Source organism: Gracilinanus agilis, chromosome 6 (genome assembly GCF_016433145.1).
Source record: "Gracilinanus agilis isolate LMUSP501 chromosome 6, AgileGrace, whole genome shotgun sequence".
Classification (NCBI taxonomy): domain Eukaryota; kingdom Metazoa; phylum Chordata; class Mammalia; order Didelphimorphia; family Didelphidae; genus Gracilinanus; species Gracilinanus agilis.
The window spans coordinates 4,428,139-4,447,175 of record NC_058135.1 but is presented as its reverse complement, the minus strand read 5'-3'; the positions used below and the strand labels follow the sequence as shown (position 1 = coordinate 4,447,175).

The window sequence follows — 19,037 nt, the reverse complement described above, 5'->3', positions numbered from 1 at the left end:
CAGAGCTTCATTTTCAATGGGGTGACATTATGGAAATGATTTTATACCACGGGCCACTTAAAGGCTACATGGTGTTCAGTCCTACTTGTTCTCCACTGCTGTCAAAACTAGGAATACAATAACAACTCAAGTGGAAGACCATTTAAATTAGTTCCCATTAACATGTCAGAGTATATGATTAATGTATCAAAGTCTCAGAGAAGGAGGAGCCCTCAAAGTCTATCTAATCTAAGTCTCCCCAATTTTGATCCCTTTTGTATATTGTCTTATTCATACAGTTCCTTGAGGACAGGTACTCTCTTTTACTTGGATTTGTATTCTTAAACTTACCACAGTCCCTGGCATTTAGCAAACATGCTTAATTCATCCATTTACCCATATCTGAATAAAAATCACTTCAATATTTCTGACAAGTGGTCATCTGCCCCTAAAAACTTTTGGTCTTAGGAAGCCCATTTCTTCCTGGGAAAGTTCATTCTATTTTCAGATACCCTCATTGTCAGGAAGTACTTACTTCAAAAGAATTACTTCTGTGATTGCCATTCCTCATTCTTAGTAATGGCTGCTGGGGCCATGCAGAAGAAGTCCAGTATCTTCTTCATATCATAGAGCTTCAATTAAGTAAAGATAGCCATTATTTCCTTTCAAGTTTTCTTTTCTTCAGGCAAAGGTCTCCAGGTCCTTTAAGGAATCCTTACACAGCACAAATTCAAGTCCTTTTAGACTTTTCCTCTGTAGACTTCACCACCCTACCCAGGAATGTTTCTGATATCTATGAATTGGATGACCAAAGCTTGGTTGCTTCTAGTAAAATTGGGATTACTCATTGGGTTGGTGTGTTTCATCTGACAACCCGTGCTATTAATGTTATCCAAATATGGTATTACAGAACATATTTAAAACAAGTAGAATTCATATTATTCATATGAATATTAAATATTACATTATTTGTTCTCCCGTAGGTAGAAATAACACTCCAGGATATCAATGACAATCCACCAGTATTTCCAACAGATACCCTCGACCTGACAGTAGAAGAGAATATCGGAGATGGCTCCAGGATAATGCAGCTGACCGCCATGGATGCTGATGAGGTAGCATTATGCTTGTTTCCTAAAGTTCCCATGTAATGAATGGTCTCAGCCACTTGTGGTTAAAGACAGTATATTTTCCCAAAGACCATTAATTCCTAAATCCAAATGGAAGAAGCCTATGATGGAAAAAGAGAAAGCCATTTCTTTTCCCTTTGATCACTAGCCATGACATGGTTCACTGTGAGCCTGGTTCCTCTTTTTGTTCACACTCATATTATTTTCTAAAAACAAAGGAATTGTGCCTGCTAACTTAATGCTACGGGAATCTACTTTGCTGGCATGCACCTGAGAGCTAGGAATTAGGACCTTCATGGAGTTTTTTCTGTCTGTAACTTTGAGGTTTAGAGCTATATAAAAAGTTTATTTTTCTTATGCAAGTCAAATCAGCAAGTTCAAAGCCTACTTTGGGTCAGACAGACATTTTGCTAAGCGCCAGGGATGCAAGGAAGAGTGAAAAATAGTTAAAGAAGCTCACAATCTTATGATGTGCTAGGCTTCATTTTATTATAAAAGTTCTTAATTAAGGCCTATTTGACAAATGCTAATGTATAGCAAATTGGCTTAGTAGAAAGAACAACTAATTTGGAGTTAAAGGACCTGAGGTAGAGCCCTGAATCTGCCATTTACTACTTTTGTAAGCTTTTAGCACATTATCTGGCAAATACTAGATGTTTAATAAATGTTTGTTTTCTTCCCACCCTACTCCATATGACCCTGGAGAAGTCATTTCTCCTCACCAAATTATAATTTCCTTATCTATAAAAGGAGGGTGCTGGACTGATAGTTAATAGTAATAGCTGGCATTAATAACTAATAGTATATAGCACTTGAAGGATTACTAAGCACCTTACAAATATTCTCTCATTTGATCCTCACAACAACCCTGTGAGGGAGGTGCTATTACGATGTCCATTTTACAGTTGAGGAAATGGAAGCAGACATGGGTAAAGTGACTTGCTCCAAACTCCATTCAGGACAGAAGTGTGAAAGAATTTTATTGGAAAATGTTTTGAAGTTGGTATAATACCATGGCCGGTGAGATTGCCTTGGGCCAGGAAGAGGAACCCTGGCACTGCCAGAGGAGCCCAAGCTGCGGATCAGGGCTTACCTGTTTGCTGACAGTCTGGGAGCTTGTCGCCCTCCAGCCCAGGAACATCTCCACATTTTCTCAGAAGAGCCCACCCCTGGGCCTTCCTGGGTGTTAGTGGTAGAGTTTGGGGTCTGACACATCATGGATGATTTTGAGGACACCAGAAAGGCAATCCAGGAGCATGTACAGGGTTGGGGGGGTTCCCCTGGACTGCCAGAGCATGTCCCGTGATTCCCCCCATTGTCCCAACTGCCATCATCATGTCAGTCCTGGCGACGTCTTGCTCCCCTCCTGGAATGCCTTCATTGTCATGTTGCCATCGTGCAGAGGCTCCGTACAGTAGACCGCCAGGACAGGTAGTGCCCAACAGTTCAGAGCTGATGTAAACATAGAAGGACATAAGCGATGAACGATACAGAACAGCACAAAATCATTATAAGTGGCTGGTCAGGCAGCCGATTAATGATACAGACTCTGCAATGTATGCTTGACTAATGCTAGCGAGTGAGAAATATAAGACTTCAGAATATGAGCATCGCCGCCCGTTGCTCGCCTCCATCAAGAGCCGCCATTTTGAGACTATGGAGGACTTCTGGAATCAGATGCTTACTTGTTGCCATCACTGAGAAGTCCAGGCTCCCTTTACATATTGTTCTGAGCCTGCTTTGGGCCTGAGAAGACTGTACTTGACAATAGAGGTTGATATTACTCGTTGGCTCGGGTGTGGGATGAACCGGCCAGAGCCCTCTTGGACATGTACATCGAAGGCCTTAAGAAGGAGCTAGCCTAGCTCAAGGAAACACGAGGAGGAAATGAGGGCTCTGAGCGGACAGAGGGGTAACCAAGGTGTCAGGAAGGGGCCTTCACTGGCCCAGAACTTAACCGACCTAAGGAACCCCCATGAATGAGGTCATGGCCAAAGGAACGGGAGAGATGCTGAGGGCTGGCTCATCGGCAAGACAGAAGAGCTGACCAGAGAAGTGGCTTTCTGCATGACATGGCTTCAAACTAGAAAAACGGAGGTCACTCAGACCCTTCAGGGGCCGGAGATGGAGCCACAGTCCTGGCTCGGCATGAAAGCTATCTTTGAAGGCATATTGGAAGAAGAGGAAGGCCATTAAGGAGTTCAACTGGCCCCCCAAATATCATCTTTTACCCCACTGAGATCCAGTCGAGTGATGTAACAAGACGTACAATGCTCCAGAATCAGGAGTATGGGAGGTCACTAGCTTGCCCTGCCTTCTAGGGTCACCATACCCTGCATTCAGAGAGACACTGTAAAATGGGCTTTCATTAGAGTCCTTGACTTGGAGTCCAAAAAAAATTCAAATCTTGCTTTAGATATCTGGTAGGACTTTGACCCTGGGCAAACCACTTAACTTGCCCCAGCTTCAGTTTTTTTTCAAATGCAAATAGTAATAGTAAATAATAATAATAATAACAACAAAAGCAAAATGTCTTATCTAGAATCACTCAGCTCTTCTGTCTAGAAACCAGACAAGAACAGAGTCTGCTGCTTCATAGTGTAATGCTTATTTACCAGAGTTTTTGTTTTTGTTTGTTTTTTTCATTTCACTATTGATACTGATTGTTTAAGTGTTTGAAATTAATATGTTCAAGTCGCTCTAAGGGAAGGCTGAAGGGAAAGAACTATGGCTTTAGATTAGCTAAGTGTAAATGGGGAGCTTCATTTAAATATCATTTGAAACATGTGTTGGATGCAGATCCGGTCAGCCACCTGACTCTGCCCTCCCCCTGCCTTTTAAGGAAGCTTGGGACTCCATGAGCCTCTGTATAAACACAGTGATTCCGACTCTAATGGACTGAACTGGGCTGATTGCGCTGTGTTTCCTAGGGCTGGACTTGTTATTGAAAATGTTACTTAAAGCTGTAAAATGCATTTGCAATTTATAGCTATTTACTTTGAGAATTCTTTCCCCAGTGCCTTTGTCTCTGGGTTTCCTCTGGAGAGCAGAATGTTTTCAAGCAACATTATTTCCATAGCTCGGCAAGAGAAACGTGATATTTGTTCCTTGTGGCATTGCTGAGGCTGTATATTGAGGGATATTAAATAAATAAGGAGACCTTTCATAAGAGCTAATTAAATCAATATTCCTGCCCATAAATTTGTCAGCCATCCACCAAACCTTTTTTAGTTTGCCACATTAGTGCCCTTTGGTGTGGAAAAATGGAAAAAAAAAATAAAAGAGAAAGGAAGGAAAGAAAGAAGTAAAGAAAGAAAGAAGGAAGGGAAGACACAAAGAAAGAAAGAAAGAAAGAAAGAAAGAAAGAAAGAAAGAAAGAAAGAAAGAAAGAGAGAGAGAGAGAGAGAGAAAGAAAGAAAGAAAGAGAAAGATAGATAGATAGATAGATAGATAGATAGATAGATAGATAGATAGATAGATAGATTTTAACATCCACAACCCCCAACATCCTTGACTCATAAGAATTAATTATTGGATGTCTTGAAATCTCATTCTTTGGGTCAGGTTGTTGGCAAGGCTTTTTCCAAGGCTAAACATTTTTTTGATGTATCTGGTAGATAACATTATTTTTGTTGGGTTTTCATTGCTTTTCACCTAATTTGCAAGAGCTCACCAGTTTTACCAGTCAGTACTGCAATGCTGGTGCTTTGATAGCTGGGATGCATTAAGGCAAAAATGAAAAAAAAAATGTTAAATGGAACAAATGATTTTTTAAAAATGCAATCAGATCATAAATATAAACTTCTCATTGGATGTTTTTGTTTAACCATAAAATTAGAGGAAAGTGTTTTACATGCCCCAGATACACCTGAATACACAAGCACTGGATGGGGCACTGGGTTAAACACAGCTGGCGAAGGACTGAGTGAGAGAATTTTCTGCTCCCATCCTCCTCCCTGTATTCAAACATTTTTTGAAGTGTTCATCTTGCTGGATAGGTCATCCTACTGAATATCAGGAAAGTTTTGTAACAGAATAAAAACTCATGACAATTCAATTCACTCCAATCCTGTAAACACATATTAAGTACCTCCTATATAACCAATAGAGAGCTAGATGTTAGCAATGTAAAGACAAAATGAAAAAGTTTCGGCCCTCAAGGAGATTATATACTATTAAGGGCAACAACATAAACAAGCACATATAAATGCAAAATTTAGAGATAGATAGGAGTTGGACCTATGAATTCTGGGTGAGAAAACTCCTTCTACCAATGGAGATCAGCATCTTCTCTAGAAATTATAGTCTTAGGGAATTAATTGTCTTAGAACACCAAGAGTTTAAGTTACTTGTTCAGGGTCACAGAGTCCAGAGGTGAGACTTGAATCTCACTCTTCTTGGATCTGAGTTTGACTCTTGATATGCCATTCCAGATTGATCAACAATACATGGAACATAGGGCATAATTACTGGGGAAAGGACACAGGTCTGATGTAAAGATTACTTTGTTAACAAAAAATGGGTTTCAGAGAATATAATAGGAGACACACAGTGAGGATAAACTCATGAGGAGAACAGGATGGCTATGAAGGATCAAGATGGCCAGGGAAGGGAACAGGACCTTAAGGTCAAACCTTAGCAACTCAGAATTTTTAAAAAATTGAATTTGAATTTGAAATGTGAAAAATTCTGAGTAGAACCTTAGAGCAACAGATTATCATAGTAACAAAGGCAACTTTGATGTAATTATCAATCTCTAAACAAGAGGTGGTATCGAGACAATTGAACAACTCTTGGTCCTATCTGATGATCATGCCATTACAGGCTCAGGGCTATTGAAGCTACTCATCTTCTGATCCTCAACCAGGCCATTTCTAATTCAGAGCTTATTCCCTTGATTTGATCCTCTCCCCTAGGGCTTGGGGTTCAAGATATTCTTAGTATACTGTCAAATGAAAATTATATACACAGCATGTCCAAAAAGTCAGTGACAGTTTTAATTTATAAAAAAAAATGAAATTCTCAGGTGAAGAATATCAAGAAAGGTCTTGTATAAGAGATGGCATTGGTGAGTAGAGTCTTGAAGGGAACAAGAGATTCCTAGAAGTAGAGATGAAAAGAGAGAGCATTTCAAACATGGGCTTCAGTTTGTAAAGTACCACAGTGGAAAAGATTGAGCACAGAGTGCTTAAAAGATGGTGACATATAATGTTCCTTATGATATCATTTTAAAAATTGAATAATTACTCTTTAAGCTTTCAGATATCAGGTCTTTATGAATTCTTAGCATGGTGTATGAATTACATTTCTGTGGGAAATGAAGTTAGGTATTAGAAGGATAACCTCTAATTTCTATTTGGATTTCCACAAATTTCCATATTTTATTCAATAAACTTTTGAGTATTCTTGAGTTTTGTTTTCCTACATTTTTCTAGTTAAATAAATTCTACAAGTCAGAATGATTGAATGAATGCAATTTTATTTGTTTTACTTATGTATTCGAGTATATTTTTACTTACTAAATACCTATTTATGATTTATTTTATTTTTAAGTTGATTTTTTAAATTGAATAAGTACCTATGACAGGCAAAGCACTGTTAAGCACTGATGATACAAATAGAAAAGTAAGACAGTCTCAAGGACTTTACATTCTAATTGGGAAGAAAACAAAAACATCAGATTTCACCTGCAAGTCAAATGGAAAAGTTCCATGGCTATTAGAAGGCAGTGGCAAAGGCAAATGATCATGCTTCTTTTTAAATATTATTTCCACTGATGAAATCATATTATTGCCTGAAATTGAGCCTTTTGACAATGACAAGAATTTTGGTGGCATGAACATTCTTTCTTTGGTCTTCAGAAGCTTTGGCTGAGACACCAGCTATAAAGATTTTGTAAACATCACTAACTCTGGATAAATTTCTGAAAACGTAACAACCGACATTACTGTCAGTTAAAAGAGAATCTTGAGATGAATGTGTTCTAAAACAGTTTTAATCTTCTCGTTTTCATTATTAACTTGTGAAGTTCAGCAAAACACAGCAGATAGAGTCAATTCTTAAGGCTTTACTATTAAAAGCACCCTGGATATGATTGTCAAGGAGAATAGTTAATAAATTGGACAATATTTTAGACTTGACCTTGAGCTAAAAATCATTAACAATAGCAACTGATGTAATAGCTTTAAAAGCCAGGCTATCTGACTTCCACTCTATCAAAACTGTACTTTCAAAAGCCACTAATGGCCTTTCCTCTCATCAGTATCTATTACTTATCATCTGGAACCAGCATAAGGTAAGGAACTTTTAAACTCCACCCCCTTCCACACACCTCTGCTCTTTTATTTTCAGCCTTCCTTCACTCCATGCTATCATCCCTTCATCTTGCTGTCAGGTTCATTTTCTCAAAATCCTTCAGTCCATCTAGCAGTCCTAGCCCATTAGCTATGCTTCACCTACAGGATAAAATCTCCCAGATGTTTGTGGGTTAGACTTGGAGATTAGACTGCAGGTTAGCCTTTGAGATCACCTAGTTTAAGTCTTTCATTGGCAACTGTACTGGGTTGGGAGACTCATCTTCCTGAGTTGAAATTTGGTCTCAAACATTTGCTAGCTATGACCCTGGGCAAGTCATTTAACTTTATTTCCTCAATTTCTGTAAAATGAGTTGGAGAAGGCAATAGCAAACCAGTCCAGTATTTTTTGTTGAGGAAACCACAAATGGGGTCACAGATAGTTGGACACAACTCAATGGCAAGTCCAACTCTCTTATTTTTTAGATGAAGAAATGGGGGCCCAGAGAAATGGTATCTTTACTCATTCAACTGACTCATTAAATACCTACTGTATACAAGACACTGTGATTGCCCAAGATGAAACATTTTGTTGGATAATCTTAGCTTGACATTCATTGCCTTCCCTAATCAATTACCAACTTTTCTGATTTCCTACTCTTTCCCTAAATGAAGACCCCTTCTCAGAAGAAGAAGTCTAATTGGCTTTGCTTCTTGACTTTTTTCATGCTGTTTCCTTTTCTTAAAGGGTCTTTGACTCCCCTCTCCAAAACCCAATATATCACCTTCTCTATCTATTGATGAACTCACCGACTTTCCCCATCCCATACCAAACCAAAGCTTTTTTCTTCCTCTATATGATAAATTTTTATGAATATGCCATCTCACCAAATTTATGTTCTAAAATCTCGGTTGCCAGGAAATGGTTCAATCTTGCATTTGTTGCTCTAAGCTCCATCACATTCTCCAATATTTAGTTGGTACTTAGGAAATGCTGGTTAATTTCTGATTCCGGGTTCAGAATAGTAGCCATCAAGTCATACTGTCTATCATAGCTAGCTAACTAAATATTTTTGTTGAATTTCTAAAAAATTAACACATGATCTAGAGGCTTCATTATTTTTTATTAATTAGATGAAACGATGAATAATTATGTTTTGTTTCCAAAGCATGAGATTTTGAAATAATATTTAAACTTAGGAGGATAGAACAAATGTTATTTTGATCAGTTGGTCATTTAAAAAAGACCTTGTTTTTTGTTGGGGTTTTTTTCATCAGTAATTTAGATTCGGTTTCTTTTTCTTCTAGGGTGCCAATGCTCTTGTCACCTATGCAATCATTAGTGGTGCAGATGACAGCTTCCATATTGACCCCGAGTCTGGAGAATTGATTGCCACCAAGCGCCTGGACCGAGAACGCCGTTCCAAGTACTCCCTGCTGGTCCGTGCAGATGATGGTCTACAGTCTTCAGATATGAGGATAAATATCACTATCAGTGATGTTAATGACCATATACCTAAATTCTCCAGACCTGTGTACTCTTTTGATATTCCAGAAGATACCACACCTGGTAAGTAACAGGAAGATTGCCGTTCTCATGTAGCTCTCTGTTTTCATCTTTATCATTGCTTATTATTGCTAACTAATAGCTTTAGTTAACTTTTACTACAAATTTGCCATAAAAATTTTCGCTGGCTCTAAAGACACTCAAAAATCTTTCACGGGTATAGTTATCTGGTCCAAAATACTGTTTGGCTTTTCAATGTAATCTTACAAAAAAAAAACATGAAAAAAACTCTTTACCTTCTGTCTCTGAATCAATATTATGTATTGTTTCCAAGGCAGAAGAGCAGTAAAGGATAAGTTAATGGGGGTTAAGTGACTCACCCAAGGTCACAAAGTTGGGAACTATCTGATATTCTGAACCAAGGTATGAACCAAGGACCTTTCATCTCCAAGCCTGCCTCTCAATCCACTGAGTCACTCAGCTACCTTTTCAATGTATTCTTGAATAAATTGTGATGGTGATGGTTACATTTCTTGAATATTCAATTCTCATGTCTTTAGAAATAATACAGAATATCTATAAATATGTTAAGGTCATTTTAAGTAATAGTTTGTTAAGTGCCTACTCTGTTCAAGGTCTGTGATAGATACAAAAGACAGATAAAAAGAAGAAAAGAAAAGAAAAGAAAAGAAACCTCTCCCTCCCCTAGAAAAGCCTGTAGGAGAATGAAAATTATCATACAATTACTTATTACATAAGATATCTATTGCTATCTTAGCCAATGTTTGACAAAACCCAAAGCTTGAATCTGGAATTTTTCTTGAGGTTATCCATTATGAAACTTTGTAGAAAAGTAGCATGATCTAAAAGAATATTCACAGTTTTGGAAAGCACTTATATGATGTCATCATTCTTCTTTTCTTCCATTATGTCACAATAATAGTTCTTCCACAAAGGTGTTTGACTTTAAAAAATATATTTTATTTATTCCCAATTAAATGTAAAACAATTTTTAATATTCATTTTTTTAAAAATGTCGTGTTCCAAATTCTCTCTCTTCTTAGTGTCCTCCCACTCTTGCCCCCTCCTGAAATTATAAGCAATCAGATTTAGATGTTTTACATGTACAATCATATAAAACATTTTTCCATATTAATCATTTTGTAGGAGAGATTTCAAACAACAAAAAGGGTGGGGGAAAGATTTTGAATCATTTCTTAGTTTACTATGGAAATATTTCAGAGCTCTTTAATTTCAACAATGTGGACTCTCCTTTGTCTAACATAAATGATATATACTAAATCTGTACATGCTATATGTCTCTCTATATACTCCAAGACCATTTATTTTGTTGGCCATAAACAAAAGCATTCATCCATCTATGGGCAAGTTGTAGTGTACATCTCCATTCTAATCCATGTTAGCCCTTGGACAATTGAGAAATAAAGACAAAAGGATTCATCCAAGCATTCCTACAAGTATTCAAAACTTGGTAGAAACTTTCAGTGCTTGTATTCTGCTGACAAAACCTGTAGGAACTTTTTTTGGGTTGGTACTCTAACATGATGAGACTTTGCAAGAAGATGCTCATGGATGATGACTGCATGGACTCAGTAGTATTAATACAGGGATTCAAGTGGAAAATTGGATAGAAATTATTGATACAATATTTGAAATAAAGTTTTTTCAGAAAATAATGTTAAAAGCATAAATAGCAATGCAAATGTCTATTAAGTATGAAATCCACTTTTACTTCATCTAAAATGAACATAACAATGATTGAGTCAAATTTACCTTCTCTCTTAGAAGAGAAGTTGAAGTAGATTTATCTTTTCAATTATTCTCCCTCTACACAGCCTGACTTACTGGATAATAATTGTTACTTCAATAACTGAGTAAATTTGTTCTTTACCAAAATAGAGATTTTGTACTTACCTATTAGAAACATGAAATTTTATCTTTCCTTTATCATAGAATGTGAGTGAGAATAATAATATAACAACACATATTAATGCAATATAAAGTTTTAGAGAGCAGGGATTTTTTCATTTGATCCCTTTTTAAATTTGGTGCATAGTACAACAACTGAACTATCATAAGTGCCCCATGGATTTTCACAATTGCATTTGTTGAATTGAATGCCATCTATTTGTCTACAAGTTACTCAATCAATCAATATGTATTAAATATCTAGTATGTCCTGGACACTGTACAAAAAAATTTAGTGGAGGAGACTCCAAACAAACCTATATACAAAAATAAACTATATATAAGATAAATAAAATTACCAGGAGAATAGGGGGCAGCTGGGTAGCTCAGTGGATTGAGAGCCAGGCCTAGAGACGGGAGGTCCTAGGTTCAAATCTGGCCTCAGACACTTCCCAGCTGTGTGACCCTGGGCAAGTCACTTGACCCCCATTGCCTACCCTTACCACTCTTCCACCTATAAATCAATACACAGAAGTTAAGGGTTTAAAATAAAATAAATAAAATAAAAAAAAATAAAAAAAACAAAACAAATTACCAGGAGAAGGACACTAGAATTAAGAGGGATTAGGAGAGGCTTCTTGTAGAAGATGGGATTTTAGTTGCAACCTGAAGAAAACAGTAGGTAGAGATGAAGAGAAAAAATATTCTAGAAATGAGAGACAAACAGAAAAAGATTCCAGTCAAGGATGGAAGAACAAGAAGCCAATGTTCCAAGTAAGTCATTTAACTTAATGGTGCCCCATACAACTTTTTAAGACTTTACATTTTGGCAGAAGACTAATCTAAGTTGATGGAATTTCCACACTGATGAAATTATAGGTCTAAGATTTCATCTCTCCAAAAATAATGGTCATCAGGGAATTGATTTTTGTGGTATTTTTCATTCTCTTCCAGGCTCTCTGGTTGCTGCCATTTTAGCTACAGATGACGATTCTGGTGTGAATGGAGAAATTACATATACTGTGAGTGAAGATGATGAAGATGGCATTTTTTTCCTGAATCCAGTCACTGGAGTGTTTAATTTGACTCGAAGTTTAGACTATGAAACACGGCAGTACTATATCCTCACTGCCCATGCAGAAGATGGTGGAGGACAATTCATGGCCATCCGTGTTTATTTTAATATTCTTGATGTGAATGACAATCCACCAGTCTTCAGCTTGACATCATATAGCACATCTTTAATGGAGAATCTACCTCTTGGATCCACAATTCTTATATTTAATGTCACTGATGCTGATGATGGTGAGTAATTGATATGGCATTCAACTTTGTTTTTGATATGTTATAAAATAGCTATGTGGTATGGCAAAGTGGATCAGGGTGACTTGAAAGCATGAAGACCTATTTCAAAGCTCACTGACCATAGAACAGTCACTTGTCTACTCTGGGCTTTGGTTTCCTCCTATATAAAACAGGGATAATATTACCTTTACTAATAAATATGGGAACTATGGGGAAGGCCAGTGGTATCATGAGTGGTCAGCTGGCCTTGGTTTCCCGAAGATTTAGACTCAAACTTACCTATCTGATTCTAGGCATATCATCTAAACTCTCAGTTTCCCCAGGAAACTCTTTAAAACTCTAAGGTGACAGAAGCCTTCTGATATGTGAATTGCTGTAGCAAGTTTCCTCCTGCAGCATTCCAAATGCCAGTGAAAAGACATAGTTTGCATGACTCTTCTCACTCAGAAAAGAAAAGCTCAAGTGAAATAATATATTTAATGTGCTCTACAGATTGTGAAGTACTATATGAATTTCAGTTAAGTCCTATTATTATCATAAATATTCTATCATGAAAATAGCATTAAATTGTCTTTAGAACTATTTACTCACCTAAATATAAAGGAAGTTTCAGTGAACCCATCTAAAGTGCTGAATTTCTTCTTGTTCCTCCTGATTAAATAACTTTTCTTCCATCTTTTGTGTATTTACTGTAACACATACAGGAATTCGTTTATCAAGGTAAGAGCTATAATTAAGACCTTTTGTGTAGATTTCTGACAGCTTTAAATGCTGTGAATTGGAATTCTTTAGTAAAACATCAGGTATAAATAAAATTCTAGTAAGAGAAAGACTAAAGAGAAAGCGTTAGGAAATACTTACAAATTTATGCCTAATTTTGCCTGTAGCCGTAGTTAGTAATCCTTGGGTCATATAGCAGAGTTTTCTAACACACTTCATCCACGTGATCATTTCTCAAACATAGATCCTTTAGCTCTGAGTATGTTTTGTTGTGTTAGAGTCCATGATACTAATAGCTCAATTTAATTCAAACCAGCAAGCCTTTATTTAAGACCTGCTGTGTTCCAGAACTATTCGAAAATATGGGATGTAGAATCAAACCAAAATGGCTCTGCCCTCAAGGAACTTATATTCTACTGGAATCTTGTATATCTTTGAACACTGGCTTCCTGATGAGAACCTTGGATTTGGAATTAGAAAATCATAGAATCCTAGGTTTAGAAGCAGAAGGGAGGTCATCAGTTTAAACCCTCTCATTTTCTAGATGAGATCTGGATTTAAATCCTGACCTTGTTATTAATTGGCTGTGTCATTTTGTGTAACTCACTTAGGATCACAGGTCTAATGTTGGGAGGAATCTCTCAAAGCTCATCTAGCCCAATCCTCTCATTTTATGAATAAGTAAACTGAGGACATGATAGGTTAAGTGGATATACAAGTTTTTACTATTGGAGGTAGAATTCAAACTCTGGTCTTCTGATTCCAGAGGTTTTCCCTTTTCCACTGTACCCTAAAATTATGCATCTTTTGTTTCCTCATTTGTAACATGAAAGAGATTGGACAAGATAATCTTCATAAGGCCCTTCCAGCCCTAAAATCTATAATCTATAACAACCTCATCTTTTTTGAGGCATTTGAAAAAGAACTTTCCCAATTTTCTTTTAAAATCTAACTTTGCTGGCCATTCTCCAGTAATGTAAATATGAAATGGCAGAGAGCAACATAGTCCAGCCTGCCTATGCAAACATTTTGACTTTCCCTGTGTCAAGGGAAGAAAACTGCTTATATTCTTCGTCATGTATCCCACAGGAGTAAATCCTGCTTCGCTAAGAACGAATGGAGGCTCAGCTCCCAGAAGGAAGGAAATAGATTTCATATAGCACATAAGACAGTCTAAATAATGTACATCAGATGTAACAGACTGCTCTGGCTGCTGTGGGGTGGGATGACCTTTAAGCAATCTTCATATTGTACTCTATCTTTGCTCTTTTGTTCTCTCCTGTTTCCTCTCAAGGTCAGTTCTAAGGAACATTTAGAAAGTCGCATAACTAATGAAGGCAAAGAAGGACAGTGATGTAGAACAATTTGAAGCCAAAGAATCTGGAAACTGTTTGAAATGTTTTCTTAAAGTAGAATGATTCTTCACTTGGTTCAAATTCCATTTTTGACATGAAACCTTTAGCAAATCTGTAAAATGTGGGGTTAGACTAAAAGGACTCTAATATCTCTCTCCTAGATTTGGATCTTAGAGGGACAAGTACACACACACACACACACACGCACACATCTTATAGATCAGAAGATTGAGATTGAGAGGGGTTAAATGACTTGTTCAGGGTCATACAGTTAATAAACATCTGAGGTAGGATTTCAGTTCAGGTCTTCCTCTATCAATATATCCTATTATGTGCTGAAAACTCTTGATTCAATATTATTAACAGTTCTTAGATGTAGGCACTGTGCTAGAGCCAGCAATAATAGAAAGGCAAAAATGAGATGACTCTTGTCATTCAAAGAAATATACATGCTTCTGGGAAGATACACAGAATGCCCTTCTAAGTATAATAAAAGGATGGAGAAGGAAGGGGGACATAAGAGAATCAGACAAAACAATCTAGAAAAGTTTAAAGTGGGAAAGATTACTGAAAACTGGGAATATCAACAGTCTTAAGAGAAGATGAGTTCTGAAAGTCAGATATGAGGCCGGAGTTTGCTCAGGGAAGAGAAAGTCTTATCATTTGTCTGGAATGCAGTGTATGTGACAGAGTGTATGACTAGAGTCTTATGTAAGGTAATTTGTATCCAAATTGTAGAAGACTTTAAATGTGAGGCTGAGGAGTTCAGTTTTGTCCAGAAGAAAAGGAGCCAAAGAGCCTAGATTTAACATTTGTTTAAATTATGGACTAGAGGGAGAGAGGAAGAGAAAAGTGATGTGAGGGAATCTTTCGTTACCCATATCTCAGATCCGCTATTTTTATATGTAATATCCAAAATGTTAATGATGGTAAGTTCTATAATATTTTATTTTATTCTTTCAATGTAAGATTTCTGTTGTTAATAATAGTTATAAAAATCACTATATTATGTGGCATGGTGGATAAGAGTGATTTAGAGCCATGAAAACTTGGATTCAAATTTCACCTCTGATCCAATCTCTATGACCCCACTGAAGTCACTTAACCTTTGATTTTGTAGAAATGATGTATGAGTGTAGAGCAGGCCTTGGGCTTGAAAGATGACTTCTGAAGGTATGGACCTGGATGCCCATGTAGAAAAGTGTTCACTCAACAGAGATAGAAATATTTATGAGTATGGCGGTAATAAGCAGATTGGGACAGATTGAGGCTGTGGACCAGGGCATCTGGTGATGTAAGACTACTGTTTAGGGTACATATATGAGCTCTGTATAGAAATTTGGGAATCATATGTATAGAGATAATTGTACTCATGGGAGAATATGAGATTCCCAAGGGGAAAAAAGTAGAGAGAAAGCCAGAAGACTCAGGAATGATCCCTGGAGGAATATATTTATGTGGGTGATAAGGAAACTGAAAAGGAATGAAAACACAGGAAAAAGGAGAACTGAGAGATAGAAGTGTCTTGGGAGCAAGGGAGGTAAAAGTATATTTAAATATTATTCAAGAGTGTCAAAAAGCGGCCGATAGCTTTAAAGAGTATGAGGGCTATGGTGGAGGGAGCTCGGGGGGGGGGGGGGTGAAGGGGAACGTAAAAGCATGAATTATGTAACCATGTTAACTTTTCTAAAAATAAATATTAATAAATGTTTTTAAAAAATAAAGAGTATGAGGGCTGAAAGGGGCCATTAGAATTGCACACAAGAGCTTTGAGAAAATTGTTTCTGTATAGAGTTAGAAGGCTTTGCGAAGTTGATAATAAAGTGATGAGGAAATAGAAGTAGAAACATAAATAAGTCTTTTGAGGAAGTTAGAGATGAAAGTAATGAAAGATATTAGATGTTCGTTTGAGTCAATGGACAAGAAGGGCCAAGGAGAAGCTGTTTGTTTGGCTGGTTAGCTAGGTTTTGATGATGAGGCAGCCTTGAGCATGTTGGAAGGTAGCAGATAAGAAACTAGAAAGAAGGAAGAGAATCAGGCAAGGCAGGGAAAGACAACAGAATGCTTATTGTGTATGCCAGGTGCCACACTAAGAACTGAGGATACAAATACAAGCAAAATGTAAAAAGGACATTTCATGCCTGTAATGCATGCTCTGTAGGAGATTTAGGAGAGGAAGATAACACATAAAAGGGACCTTAAAAGTTAGGTATATGTTTTGTGTGTGTGTGTGTGTGTGTGTGTGTGTGTGTGTGGAGGGGGCCATGGGGGTGTTGGTGAAGTTTGAGAAATGGGAAGGAAGCTGTTGGGGACGTGCTATTAAAGTCTAGAAAGTTAGAAGCAGAGCCAGGAGAAGAATGAAGGTTGGCCAAACTTCTCTTTAAAAAGAAGAATGATCAATGAATGGGGCAACCTCCCAGAAAAGAAAAAGGAGGATGGGTTCAAAATAACAAAATCAAAGGTTAACCTTAGCAAGGAGTAGGATTCCTTAATCTTCTGAAGCAAAAAGAACTTGTGATCATGTTTTCAAGAAAACAATTTATAAAAATTGAGAGATCAATGAATTGAATAATTCTTCAGTCAAATGCACTAGGGTGTCTTAATTGGCTCTTAAACAATTTTAAAATGTCAATACTTAATTAAGAGATCTTCAGGCTAGGCAGGGGCCATTTGGTCCAACTTGTGGCTGATCAAAAATCCACTTGACCTTATCTTCAACATTATCTGCAACAAATCTAAGGTTGGCTTGACAACTTCCGGTGAAGAAATTAAAATTTTGCCTTCCATCTTGACTTTGAAGGATTTTGTCAACTTTCAATTTAAGATCAGGAAGATAAATTTATGATTTATTCAGTATGAACTAGGGTAACGTTAATTCACAGATTTAGACACACAACTGTAATGAATTTTATTTCAGAGTTAAAATTTAAAAGTATAGTTTCTAGAAGAGATAAAAAGCTTAGCTTGAGGTTGTAACAGACTTTCCTAAAACACACACACACACACACACACACACACACACACACACACACACTTATAATCTGACATGGTCTACTAAATAGAGGCCACCTTTTCTGTTCTGTTTATTTAACTGGCTGGTTGATTTTTCAAGTAACCTTGTGTCATTGTTTCAGTACTGAATACTGTATCAGAATAGTTTCCTGCTAAATGAATTGAATTATAAGACAGGCTTCCTGTTCTTTATACTATTCAAAGATAATAAAAATGTATTTTGATATACTTGTTTACTAAAAATTGACCATGCACTTATATTAGTCAGCAAGTTCTCTCTTTGAAAAATTATGCAACTCTATTAGTCCAACATTTAAGATTAGGAAACTGAGACCCAGGAAGATCTGATGATTGCCCAAGATCACACAAAGAATGTCAGTGGTGAGAATTGAACCTAGGATCATGGGATGATTTGAATCTAGAGGGTCTCAAACCATTGCAACAACTTTCTAGCCTTCATATATTTCAAGACCACAGTGGCCAGCAAACACATCTTTCAGAATTAAAAGAGTCAAGCAGAATACTTTGTGAATCTGGTCTTCATTAGAGTTGCTGAGTGTAGGCAATCTACATATTTCATAGTAAACAGAGACATAATGGGATTCACCAACAAAGATAACTAGATAGCATAAAACCTTTTCCCCAATGACAAGTCCCATCACACAACTGATTGGACGTGATGAGGTCTCCATAAATCTTAAAATATAATGAAGGCTCAGGGGGGCCAAATCTCTTTTCCTAACATCAAACAGGATGTACCAGAGATGAAATGTGAACCCTTTATTTCTGACCCCTAATCCAGCATTCAATGACAATTCTAAACAATGGAAATGTTAGAAGACCACTTTACAGAGAATTTTTGTTCCCCCACTTGTTGGACTAGAGCGCCTCTGCAGACCCTGGCTTCCAGATGAAGTGCTGGATCTGGAGTCAGGAAGACTTGAATTCAAATCTTACCTCACCATTTCCTAGCTGTGTGATAATGGTTAAGTCATTTAATTCCTGTCTGTCTCAGTTTCCTGATCTGCAAAATGGGGATAAAAAATGACTCCTTTTCTTCTAGGGTTGTGATTATATTAATGTGCTTAGCACAGTGCCTGGCACATAGTAGATGCTTAATAAGGGTTTATTCTACTCTCTTTCCCTTAACAATAAGAATGGAGATGATATTTACACAGTGTACATCAAAAGAAACTACTTTAAAAGCCTTAAGTCTAATGAGCTACTGAAGTGGGAATGACAATAAAATGCCCAGTAACTGGTTACTTATAATTTTGTATATGGCCTTTCCCCAAACTTGACAAGTTCAATCATTGGATGATGTAAAAGGTATTGGAGTGATCAATCAATGGGAATGCTTTCAGTGCACTGACCATTGAGGCTACAAAGCTGGATTATTTCCAGTGGCGCTAGAAGGTGGAATATAAAATCCCCCAAAATATACATTCCAATATAGATGGCCAAAGTATGGAATTTCAAAATAATTCATCTTTTCCATTTGCGGTTTGAACATTCCATACAAAGAAAAATGGTTCTGAGCTGAAAGATAACACAAAAGTTCACAAGTAATTCTGTTTTAAAATGTCCACATGTATTTTCTAGATGTATAACACATGCCCAGAGTCAAAGCTATCCTTGTCATGAATAAAAATTATTTTCTCTTCATGAAAGAAAGAAGGAAGGAAAGAAAAAGAAAGAAAGAAAATAGAAAAGAAGGAAGGAAGGAAGGAAGGAAGGAAGGAAGGAAGGAAGGAAGGAAGAAAGAAAGAAAGAAAGAAAGAAAGAAAGAAAGAAAGAAAGAAAGAAA

The 19,037-nt window shown here is 36.9% G+C and overlaps 1 protein-coding gene across 1 annotated transcript in view; it reads left to right on the top strand.

Moving 5' to 3' along the window:
* Positions 1-19,037, top strand: part of FAT4 (FAT atypical cadherin 4) — a 235,259-nt gene that overhangs the window by 106,255 nt on the left and 109,967 nt on the right. The window contains exons 2-4 of the mRNA XM_044682210.1: positions 963-1,094; positions 8,711-8,972; positions 11,793-12,143. Coding sequence (XP_044538145.1) covers positions 963-1,094; positions 8,711-8,972; positions 11,793-12,143 — 745 coding nt within the window. The remainder of the gene's footprint in view (positions 1-962; positions 1,095-8,710; positions 8,973-11,792; positions 12,144-19,037) is intronic.